At 42.4% G+C, this 12,879-nt stretch overlaps 1 protein-coding gene across 6 annotated transcripts in view; it reads left to right on the top strand.

The window, feature by feature from the left end:
* Atpalpha (sodium/potassium-transporting ATPase subunit alpha) overlaps window positions 1–12,879 on the top strand; it is an 89,688-nt gene that overhangs the window by 60,346 nt on the left and 16,463 nt on the right. For 3 of the 6 annotated variants that reach the window (XM_089591547.1, XM_089591548.1, XM_089591549.1), the window contains 6 exons: window positions 8,028–8,156; window positions 8,243–8,695; window positions 9,119–9,949; window positions 10,033–10,474; window positions 10,546–10,782; window positions 10,886–11,187. In XM_089591547.1, the coding sequence (XP_089447673.1) occupies window positions 8,028–8,156; window positions 8,243–8,695; window positions 9,119–9,949; window positions 10,033–10,474; window positions 10,546–10,782; window positions 10,886–11,187 (2,394 nt within the window). Of the gene's footprint in view, window positions 1–5,404; window positions 5,486–8,027; window positions 8,157–8,242; window positions 8,696–9,118; window positions 9,950–10,032; window positions 10,475–10,545; window positions 10,783–10,885; window positions 11,188–11,684; window positions 11,780–12,879 lie in introns of all 6 variants that reach the window. The other 3 variants (XM_014350408.3, XM_014350407.3, XM_014350409.3) reach the window with 2 other exon arrangements.

The following is a 12,879-nucleotide window of genomic DNA, read 5'->3' as shown; positions in this document are numbered from 1 at the left end:
CGTTGTCATAGGGTTGATCGAAGGATTTTCCAAGACGAATCATTCCCGAGTGAGAGAAAAGAAAAATATTGTGCTTGAAAGCACGAAAATGAGGTCGCGTAAACAAACCGGGGGGCCGATCGTCGCGTTATTTGCTCGTCTCGAATAATATAACGATTCCCGCGTTTTTATAGAACACCCCCGCGCGCGCTTCCGACTACCCCCCCAGTTCTCCATGTTCTCCAATACAGCCGGATAGCACGCGACCCGAATAATACGTGTACAGCACACAACCGCGGGGCTCGTCGATCAATAAGCGAATCCCCAGCGCAAATAACACAAGGCGCTTGAACATTATGTAATGTTGCACCCAACTTATTCCGCTCATTTACGTGGGTGCGAAAGTACTCGTAGGGTTGTTACATTCCAGTGCTGATAAAATATTATATATATATCCACCATCTCTGTCTCGTCCATAGATACCTTCTTTTTTTATTTTTCTTTAGTATTTGACTGTATACACATAGGTATGGAAACGAAAGAGCCGACACGGTTGAGCGTTACGTCGGTACGGTCAACTGTGTGAGCAGTGGAAGGTAGTTACGACGACGATGATAATGGCGTTGATCAGTAAGCGGCTTCTTTGACAAATGGCAAGGAGGTCGATTTTTCGTGTTCCCGAGAGTGTGCTCCATTGTGTTTCTATTGTTATTATTGTCATTGTAAGTCATCATCAAATAATGTCAATCGAAAAAATTCAATAAAGGGTATACGAGTACTTTTTCAAATATAGCACGAGCGTGGATGACAAAATATTTACTCAACTTCACTGACAGCCATTATGAAACGTATCCATCAGTTGCGGCTTACTATTGGGTGATGTACACAGAGTAGTTATATAAACAAAAAGTATGATTATATATTATATTGAACTAAAAAAAAAAAAAAAAAAAAAAAAAAAAAAAAAAAAAAAAAAAAAAAAAGTAGAAACAGACAAGTGAGGTAAGACAAGCCTTATCCACTGACAAGTATGATCCAATGGCTAAAAGTTTCATTTCTTCTTAATTTAAAAAGTAATTTTCGTGACAAACAGTAACGCAAGCACGAGGGAGAAAAAGGTTAATATTTATTTTTCCGGTTGGGCCCACCGATCTTCTGAATCGAAAAGTCGTGACCCACGAATCCACGAACAAAGCTGTGCCGTCGAATCAATTTTAATTAATTTATTTTCATTGATGCAAAATATTATTATTATTTACGGATCGAGTAATGATAGGTGCAATGGACGCACTTGAACAAACAAACAAATGACGTCTGCTCGTTTCTGTGTATACTTAAATTATCCTCCGCGCCATAAAACTCCAGATCTCCGTGAGACCCGTAGTTTTCTATACGCGTTACGGGGCTACGGATGCATGGTAATCAACATTGGCGCCTGTCTGGTGTGCTTCGCCCGCCACGTATACACCCTATACGTAGAGCACAATGGGACCATTCCGCGTCGTCGCGACGGTGGAAAATACGAGAGTAAAAAGAGAACCGAAGGCTGATGCGCGCGCGGGGTTTATCGATCGGTGCGACTCGATGGGCCCGCACACGAGTAAAAACCGAGTTTATGGGATCCACGAGGTTTTTCCATGATGTACCATCGCCAAGGTGAAAAAAAACATCCTTTTTCTTTCTGAAACCAACTTGACCATACACGCACGGTGTGCACAAAAAAAAAGGGTAGTAGTCTTTTACTGAAGAAAAACGTCCCTGTAATACAGTTTACTGTATAACGTAACGAGCCAACTTGGTCGGCTTAACGCGTGTCTCTCCTGAGAATCCGCCTTGCGTCGTAAAAGCAAGAGTTCGCCTCGAGGTGGTGCAGCCTATATGTATACACAGAAAAGACAAGGGAGAGAGAGAGAGAGCAGTATAAACGTTGCGTGTGTACCTATAAACCCCCTTGGTGGGGCCGCAAACTTTACTAAAGTCGGTCACTCGAGCACATCCCCGCGGCTGCAGTAGCCGAATATGTACAACTACCCCTTCGAGCTGTATACATATATATATATACTGTACATATGACGCGTATGGACAAGTTATCCTGCAGGCCTATAAAACGAAGTTTAACGCCAAGTTTACTTTTGGTCGGGCTCTCTCATTCCCACTGTGACACCCTTCCCCTTGCACGTTGCCTTGTTTGCTCCGACCATCCCTTCTTGTACGTTGAGTCATCGTGTGGCAACCGTGGTATTTAGGGAAAAAAAAAAAAAATCCATTTTAACGAGACACGATGCTCCGTCGATGTGTAATAAGTTGGATGTACGTATCGGGTGCTTGTTACTTTGCCCGACAATTGGATCGAACGCGGTACTATTTGTCAATGTCAAATTTTTCTTGTTTCCACGTACATCCATGAAAATCAGACCGTTACATCACGTTGACGTTTGATGTCGAGGAGCGCATCGGTAAAACAACCGGATTCTATTTTCAACGCGAAAGCGAGCGCATCGATTTTTCATCCAAGCCCTCGTTCCCTTTGTCTCTCGGAGGAAACGAACGAAAACTCCGAGCCGATGGTAACGGCTCCAGCATAGGGATGGATCGAAGGAGATGAGATACGGGCATACAACAGTACAACAGGGAGGAGAGGCAGCTGTACATATCGTATACGTGCTTTAGGACGACAAGGGAAAAAAGTTCCAGCCAGCAGTGGAGATGGCACTGGTTTTTTTAGCTCAAGACTCTCAAGAGATGGCACTTTGCGTAAATTCGTTATTTAAACTCGGTCGCGCGTGCTTACGCAATCGGACGGATTTTCTCGGAAGTATATTTGACTGTGCTCGGTAGCTGCCGAGGGGGATGAAAGCCGGAGGGGCATAACAGAGCTCCGACGTTCTTTGACCTTTTCTCCATACTCCGAGTGTGTTCCATTTGACTCGAAGGCTACCTGACGTGGTCGCCTTTTTTTATTATTATTCCTCTGCTTTTGATCTCGAGTTATGTACCGTGCCATTTTGGGTGCGGCTCTATACGCGCTCTACCTAGTTCGTGTGCCATTTTTTTTTTAATTTCTTGTTTTCTTATATGATTGTCTCAGTCCCGGCTATCTCGTTTCCTTATATATACTCTCGTGATGCCTACAGTTCACCGCGCTTGCTTTCAACTTTACGGAATTTTTTAGGGACACTTTACTGCCGAGATAACAATCTGACAACGGGTTTGTTTTTTGTGGGTGACAAATGTTTCGACTAGTGATTTTAATGAGTTGTTACAGCCATTGATTTTATTATTTGTCCGAAACTGCATTCTGACCCCATCACTTCTAAAAACAAATCCTTCTTCAAGTTAAGAACCTCGTACATTTATTTTCATGCCAAGATAATGATAAAAAAAAACAACTGTTTGCCAATCAGTTTTAAACACTTTAACTAGGGGATGATCAACAATAATCCGAACTGATCTCTAATATCACTCACGCAAAACGTCCCTTGTACGTACAGCTTCATGGACACTGTACAGGCTGGGAAAGCTAAAAGTGCTCGTTGCGCAAGTTATACGTGATGGGTACACGCATACTCGAGCAAAGTGCACGTGTACTCTCGTTGAAAAATGCACTCGCGCGTGGAAGGGTTGTTCAACAAAAGAGCGGCTCTCCTGTGCGTGTAACATGTATTACGTATCATATGGGCGCGTATACACGTATACCTCTATACGTCATCGGTATGCCTCCAAGTATACCCATGTGTGATCCCGCAGTCTGGCTCCTTTTAATTGGATCTCGTCTCTTTCTGCTCTAAACGGGTGATTTGATATTGTCGTACGCGGCAGGCCTATGATCTGTACCTATGCATGATGATGGTTGTAGCGTGTACGTGTCATGGTATAGGTGTAGGTGGGTGTACATGTGTGCGTATATATATATATATAGTTCATGGCGATGAATCGGGGCCCCGACGGAAGTTCGCACGTACGTAACGCGAAACGAGACACAATCAGACTCAATGTCGCGCTCTCCGGTATGTTGTACTCGGACTTGGGTACGAGTACTCGTTCGATTTTTTTGTGTCATATACTTTTTTGATGAAAATACAATCAATTTTTTCTTTTCCAACGCGACTACTTGCAACAATGTACTCGATGAAATTTTTCCAGCAAAAACAATTGACTAAAATTCAAAAATTAAAAAAAAATTAAAAAAAAACAATTTGGGGATAAAATAGTTACTAAATGTTTATTATTAAATATTTTACTTCAAGTATTTCACACCAAGCTTTACGATTCAAAATTTTTTTAGTGGAGAAAAGTGCATTTTTTTAAAGATTAAATTTGTTTTTCTTTTGGGTATGTACTATCCACATACACGCGTACGTTAGCCCGTTTTTTTCGAGGTGCACAATTTTTATGGTGTTTGACTCACTGATGTAAGCTGATACCATCAAACGCACAATACTACTGTGCAATCACTACATCGCTTTTACAAAAATTCTGGGTCTATTAGTTGTATTGCTGTTGGTTGCGTGCCGTTTTAGACTCGTGAGCACACGAGTAAATTAATCAACTTTTTGACGGCTTTTATTACGTCAGGTATATATGTATGTATTTATAATACAATTAAAGCAATATAAGTAGATGTCTACATCATTTTAGAAAGCACACACGTGCCAAAATTCAATAAGGGGGTAAAAAGAGACGAACTTTTTTCTCACGATATGGGTGTAGTTTTGGCGAACGAGACATGTGAATTATCAATATTGGCAGTGCTCCCGCAGGGACTTTTTACCTTCGATATGTATCCTGTTCGAAATTCGATATTTCAAAGGAGGGAAAATCTTCTTATTAAATTCGCGGCAATATCTTCAAGTTCAGGAACCAAGAGAACCTGTGATTTTATTGCATTTTCAGAAACGACAGAGAAGAGAAAGACATTTTTTCAAGAGAACAATTTTTTTTTGTCTCATTTGTGAGAATTTGTAATTCAGAAACTACAAGCGTTGATGAATATATATGCGTGTATATATACCAACAAAGTGAATTGTCACTCTACACCCACTTGTAACTTCAAAACCTTCATTTAACGAAAAAAACAAAACACTGACAACTGGGTGAATTTTTTTTTTTTTATCTAAATCTTATTTATTTATTTACGCATACTTCCTTTCTGTATAAGCCTTGGACTCATTTAACGATAAAAAAAAAAAACTATGAAACAAAACCACAATGACACTCAATGCGATGTAACTTCACACAACCCAATCAATCCCTACAACACAAATACATTATTCATTAAGTTTAATTTATTTTTAATTATGTTTAATTCTGTTGTTTTTTATGACTACAATTATCATTATTATTATTATTATTATGTTAATACAATCACAATTTTTATGTTAATTTTTTTTTATCATCATGTCTCTCGTTTCACACGTTTTTACAGTATGGCCGATCAGATTCGTATCGAGTTGCGACATTGCCCAACATTCGCGACGACAACAAAACGGCAGATGGAATGTACAAGGTATACACATGCACAAACGAAATTCAGAACAGGTGACGTGCACGAGGAGAGCCACGAGGAAAGGAGGATCGCCTCCACTGGTTCCCTCGATCCTCGATCATCTTCTGTTTTCTCTTTGATTCTCTTATTGCTCTGTTTTTCATATGTCTTACCTACTACTTCTTACGCTGTAAACATACAAACTTCTTTGGTACGCTTTGCGTAATGGATAACATAATTGTAGGTTTTCTTCTACACTTGTAACATCTTTTCTCTCTCTGAATCGCATGAGGGTGCAATGTAACCTCCTTTACTTGAACCGACCTTTTGGTCAACTCGGAAAAATAATCTTCCTGTCGTGAATAGTTTTTTTTTTTTTTTCTTTTCGAACTAAAAACTCTTTTCATAGATTTGTAAATGCTTGGAGAACTGTTGAGAATATGATACGTTTTCGGACGCGAATTGCCGGGACAGTTGTCATTTCACAAAGGGAATAAAATTCTTTTACCGCCAGGAAGGTCATTTTTCCGTGCTAACAAAAATCTCTCTATTATTCCGTTCGAGCTATTCTCTCCTTAATTAAATTTCATCCCCATGCCTCCCCTTTTATTCCTAATAATTCAACCGGCCTCTCGTTTATTTGCTTTTGACGGCTAACAATGCCTCGAAAATTACCTCGTCATGAAATGTATAAAATTTTCCTTCGCAAGCGCGTCATATCTCCTTAAAAAAAATATCCTCAATCCTCGAGAATTTTGACATTCACAACCCATCAATCTCACCCCATGCCAATCTGTCCGTCTTTAATCTGACAGCCCCTCTCTTGGTTCCTTTCACCTTTGCCGCCTGTACATTTGCGAAAAACAACCCGCGTTTCGCGTCCCGCCACCCCTTCCCTCCCTTTTTTTTTATTTGACTGAGAGAAAAAAGCAGCTCGGGTGTGTGTTTTTCAGCTCGCGGCCATTTGTGTGCCCCTACTTTGTGCGAGAGTCGTCTGGATGGGGATTACGCGAGTATGCATAAAAGCGGTGTATCGCAATGACCGAGCGGTGTACGAGAATTTCACCCTTTTTTTTTTATTTTCATTTTTCTTCACTGTCTGTTTGAGTTTGTAGAATTTAAAATAAATTTAACAAACCAACGTACTGTCAAGAGTGACTCTTCAACTGCTTGGTCATTAAAATAAACGGCTTCGGTAACAGATACTAACGTACCACGTGAGGTTTTCGAGGGATTTTCTAATTTAACAAAAAAGTTACTAAACAATAACAAACACTTACCACGCAAAAGAAAAGTTTTCAAAGCAAGCTTGGGGTGTATCCTCTAAAATCTGGTATCTCTTCTCTTCTACGTTTTCTCCTCCATCTCTCCTGCGGTTGTGCTTCAGTCTGGTTATCTTCCTCCTTTCGTCGTCTCAGCAAAAAAAGAGTTCAACGTTGGATCAACGAGCGAGGGCTTCTCCACTTATGTATCCACTCTTTTTTTCGCTCATGCTTTTTTTATTTTTATTTTTTGTTTTTTATTTTTTTTTTCGCAAGCGCTACATTTTATAAGCGCTTTTTGTATACAACTTCTCATGTATGTAGGTATCTTTGGATTTGTAATCACTCATACATGTATCATAATACACACAAACACGAGCTTCATAAAAATGCGCTTATACACACTTTTTTCACGCGCATATCAAGTATATGATGTACTGTATTATTTTCTCGTTTGGTTTATAAAAATGGTGCTGGCTGCGAGGTAGTTTTGCGTTTGATTTTACATGCTAAACTTTAGATTCTTGTAACATACATTTTTTTTTTTTATAACCATTATATTTGCATAGACCGTAAGACTATTATTACATTAATATTTTCGAAAATTTGAAAAAGAAACGCGAAAAAAATCGATCGAACAGAACGGACGAGTATATATCTTTCTCCGAGCGCCACGAGTCGAGGACTGACGCCGGGGTTATTATTGCAAACGAACGAACGAAAGCCATTCGTATACGACTCGTTCTAATTAAAGGGTTAACGGGGCTAATTTATCAACCGGCCGTTCGCGTCGCACACTACAAATATAGTCTCGCTACAGACGGAGCAGCATACGCTTGTTGGTACACGGAATACGGACTATTGCTCGCGACCGATTGTACGAAGAAGCTTCTCGTTTTCTTTTCTTTTTCCATTGCTCAATTAATGCAATCCACGGGTACATGTCTTCGCGTCTCCTCGTTTCTTTTCGTTTATCGACGGGGAAAAAAGTGTCTGTACTATCGTTGGGATGACTACGCCACTTGCCGGTTTTTTTTTTTTTTTTTTTTCCAAGTGGCTGTAGCTTTTCGTAAAAAAATAATCGTAACAATTAAACGCTTACGGGTCGCTCCATGACAAGAACATAATATGTAATGTGCAACGGTGTAAGCTCTCGAAAGCTCCCCGCGGTCGCGAACTTTTTTGTCTAGGTATATAATTATACCTAACAAGTATCGGTATGAAAAAAAAAAAAAAAAAAAAAAAAAAAAACACAACAGTAATAGTAATAATGTAATATTTTGTGATGTTGAAAATTGCAGTCGCGGCGGAAGGGCCCCGTAAAGAAAAGAGGGGGAAATCTTGATGACCTCAAGCAGGAGCTGGTCATCGATTTTCACAAGATCTCCCCGGAGGAGCTGTACCAGAGATTTCAAACACACCCCGAGAACGTACGTATATATATATATGTATATCATTAAATGAGCACATTGATGTTGATGGTAATCATGTAAACACCGTGATTATTGCAAAACAGGGCCTTAGCCATGCGAAGGCGAAGGAGAACCTGGAGCGCGACGGCCCGAACGCCCTGACGCCGCCAAAGACGACGCCCGAGTGGGTAAAGTTCTGTAAGAACTTGTTCGGAGGTTTCGCCCTGCTGCTGTGGATCGGGGCGATCCTTTGTTTCATCGCTTACTCGATCCAGGCGACGACGAGCGATGAGCCGAACGACGACAACTTGTACCTCGGCCTCGTGTTGGCCGCCGTCGTCATCGTCACCGGCATCTTCTCGTACTACCAGGAGAGCAAGTCCAGCAAGATCATGGAGTCGTTCAAGAACATGGTGCCCCAGTTCGCCACCGTGATCCGCGAGGGTGAGAAGGTCACCGTCAAGGCCGAGGAGCTCGTCCTCGGCGACGTCGTCGAGGTCAAGTTCGGCGACCGGATCCCCGCCGATCTCCGGATCATCGAGTCCCGGGGCTTCAAGGTGCTCCTCCTCTCTTTTGCTCACCCCTTTACGCCAATCCATACAGTAACTTTGCGAGAAAAATTAAGTCCCTTTACCATCTACCCGGGAACATACTTTTACTTCATATCCGTTTCAAGTACACTTGTACATGACATATTGAAGATCGTTTACAGTACTGTAATTTTTTATAAGTTGTACCTACTATTACTTTTTCTGGCGCTTCCCTTAAAAATACACCATGTTTTCTCCCTACTGATTTCCAAAAGGTTTAAATTGGTAAATGAAAAATAATCGCGTTGAAAAAGGATACGAGAAAAGCATTTTAATATTTTCTCTCTTGAATCAAAAAATATTACGTTTCACGCTCGTACTTATATGGGAAAAAAAAAAGAAAAAAATTGTAAAACATGATGTGAATGGTGAAAAAAAAAAAAAAAACAGGTGGACAACAGCTCCCTGACGGGCGAGTCCGAGCCCCAGTCGAGGTCACCCGAGTTCACGAACGAGAATCCCCTCGAGTCGAAGAATCTGGCGTTCTTCTCGACGAACGCCGTCGAGGGCACGGCCAAGGGCGTGGTCATCTGCTGCGGCGACCAAACGGCCATGGGTAGGATCGCCGGACTGGCCTCGGGCCTCGACACCGGCGAGACCCCCATCGCCAAAGAGATCCACCACTTTATCCACCTGATCACTGGCGTGGCCGTCTTCCTCGGCGTCACCTTCTTCATCATCGCCTTCATCCTCGGCTACCACTGGCTCGACGCCGTCATCTTCCTCATCGGCATCATTGTCGCCAACGTGCCCGAGGGCCTGCTCGCCACCGTCACCGTCTGCCTCACCCTCACGGCCAAACGCATGGCCTCGAAGAATTGCCTGGTCAAGAACCTCGAGGCTGTCGAGACCCTCGGCTCGACCTCGACCATCTGCTCGGACAAAACGGGCACCCTCACCCAGAACCGGATGACCGTCGCGCACATGTGGTTCGACAACCAGATCATCGAGGCCGACACCACGGAGGACCAGTCGGGTGTCCAGTACGACCGCACCTCGCCGGGCTTCAAGGCCCTCGCCAAGATCGCGACCCTCTGCAACCGCGCCGAGTTCAAGGCTGGCCAGGATGGCTTGCCGATCCTCAAGCGCGAGGTTGCCGGCGACGCCTCCGAGGCTGCTCTCCTCAAGTGCATGGAGCTCGCCCTGGGCGACGTCATGGGTATTCGCAAGCGCAACAAGAAGGTCTGCGAGGTTCCCTTCAACTCGACCAACAAGTACCAGGTATGCATTCGCCTCTAATTGTGTTCAACCAGAATACATATAACAGCTGTTCTGGTAATGATATCGTTGTCGTGCGTTTACAGGTCTCGATCCATGAATCCGATGACCCGAACGACCCGCGCCACCAGCTGGTGATGAAGGGAGCACCCGAGCGCATCCTCGACCGTTGCTCGACCATATTCATCGGTGGCAAGGAAAAGGTCCTGGACGAGGAGATGAAGGAGGCATTCAACAATGCTTACCTCGAGCTCGGTGGCCTTGGTGAGCGCGTGCTCGGCTTCTGCGACTACCTTCTGCCAACCGACAAGTTCCCGACCGGCTTCAAGTTCAACTCTGACGACCCGAACTTCCCTTGCGACAATTTGCGCTTCGTCGGCCTCATGTCGATGATCGATCCGCCCCGCGCGGCTGTGCCCGACGCCGTGGCCAAGTGCCGCTCGGCTGGTATCAAGGTCATCATGGTAACCGGTGACCATCCGATCACTGCCAAAGCCATTGCCAAATCCGTCGGCATCATCTCCGAAGGTAGATTGGTCTTTATTTTTCTCGGTTGTGATCAATCAATTAATCGATGGATCGCTCGACACATCACGCAGGTAACGAAACCATCGAGGACATTGCCCAGAGGCTGAACATTCCCGTGTCCGACGTCAATCCTCGGGAGGCCAAGGCCGCCGTCATTCACGGCACCGAGCTCCGAGAACTTGACTCCGACCAGCTGGACGATATTCTCAGGTACCACACCGAAATTGTGTTCGCGCGTACCTCGCCCCAGCAGAAACTCATCATCGTCGAGGGTTGCCAGAGGCAGGGTGCCATTGTCGCCGTAACTGGTAAGACGTGTTTTGATATATTGATACGTGATTGAGACCTATAATTGAGTTAATTTGGTTATACATTTCCTCTGGTATTGACCATAAATGAATACTTATCCAGGCGACGGTGTCAACGATTCGCCGGCCCTGAAGAAGGCAGACATTGGCGTCGCCATGGGTATCGCCGGCTCGGACGTATCCAAGCAGGCGGCCGACATGATTCTCCTGGACGACAACTTCGCCTCCATCGTGACGGGCGTCGAGGAGGGCCGCCTGATCTTCGACAACCTGAAAAAGTCCATCGCCTACACCCTCACCTCCAACATACCTGAGATCTCGCCTTTCTTGGCCTTCATCCTCTGCGACATTCCCCTACCCCTCGGCACCGTCACCATTCTCTGCATCGACTTGGGAACTGACATGGTAAGTCGACCCTCGATTTCCATTCCGTACTATCTCTCTATACGTATCACACATAAGTACTATTTACTGTTACTCTCTTATTATTCTATTGCTCTGTCTATATACATAGCATCGATGAGATTGATCAATAACCGTGTACCCAATGTTAGCAGGAGAAAAGTTGATCACGGAACGAAAAAGAATTATTATCCTTCGACGTTGATTTTGACCTTTGGAAGACTAAAACATATGATTATTTGATAGGACGAGGATTTTATACATTTAATGTGTTATGCACAATCATTAACACCCAGTCTCTCTCTCACCCTGCTATACCCAAATCGTACCTTGTACTTTGTCGTTGTTGTAATTGATGTATTTTTGTAAATGTGTCGCAACGCCATGGAACGAGATGAAAAAAACAAAAAAAAAAAAACAAAAAAAGAATATATTTCACTTGTACTCCAAGAGCCACGCTGTATATACATGTTAAAGCAAGCTGTGATTGTGACCACCAGGTGCCGGCCATTTCGCTGGCGTACGAGCAAGCCGAGTCGGACATTATGAAGAGGAGACCACGAAACCCCGAAACTGACAAACTTGTTAACGAAAGGTTTCTTTTTGTCTCATCTAGCTATTATTGGCTTCTTTTTTCCTTTTGTCTTATCGAGCATACACAAGTATACGCATCTACGATCCAGTAGACAGTCGCCAGCACCTCCCGTTCTCCAACTTGGAACACCCTTTTTTTCGTCTCTCACGCCCTTTTTTTATACTATTATACTTATTATCCACACATTAAATATTATTATTATTATTATTACATCTCGTATTGCTACAGATTATTATATTTATGTACTGATAATGCGCTTTTTTCCATCAAGTCTGCCGCAAATATATTAACTATTTATTATACTACATGTAAGCTATATCCTATTACGTAAGCTCCGCAGTATCAGCGTATTCGCTATAGCTTAATACAGATGATTGGACAGTAGCTGAGCAACAAGGTTGATATCGACGAAAATTTGTTCCTATTTTTCGTACACTAAGCTTTTTCCAAGTTGTTTTTTTTTTCTTAGTAACTTTTTTAAGCTCGCCAATGAGACTTCACTGCGTGGGGCCGTATACGACAAATTCATCAGAAAAGACTGATTTATGTATATATATATATTTTTTTTTAAACTATAAGGTTAATATTTGTGTGCTTAGGGCGTGTCTATGTGATTCATATATTGTTGCTTGAATGTTTAAGAAATTGATAAATACGTCACAAGAATTACATTTTCGTCCCGTAGCTTGAGAGAGTGTTTAAAAAATGTGATTGTCTTCACACCTTTACCAGGTTTTTTTTTTTTTTTTTTGTTAGCTATCAAACCCGTGTAGCGGGACAGTTTATCGAATCATACAATATTCCTATCCAGGAGAAGGTCTAAAGAATTATAAAAATAATTAATTCAAACGATCAAGTGTAAAAATTAATCATACTCATCGATTTCATGTTCTGTTTTCTCAATCACTTTCTTACTTTATTCTAATTCTTTGTTTTTATTGTTCACGATATAATTTTTTCAAATCGTTTAAGTTTCACGTTAAAAAAAAAAATAATAATAATAATAATAATAATAAAAAAGATTGACTGTGCGAATAATATGCTGATATTTCTACGAAGAAAACCAAACTAACGAAAACGACTTGACGTTGTTAAGCAAA

This window comes from Copidosoma floridanum, unplaced genomic scaffold (genome assembly GCF_036245765.1).
Source record: "Copidosoma floridanum isolate Cflo_tuat_1 unplaced genomic scaffold, Cflo_Japanese_pri ptg000013l, whole genome shotgun sequence".
NCBI lineage: Eukaryota > Metazoa > Arthropoda > Insecta > Hymenoptera > Encyrtidae > Copidosoma > Copidosoma floridanum.
The sequence above is the reverse complement of the archived record's forward strand: the minus strand, read 5'-3'. Positions and strand labels throughout refer to the sequence as shown.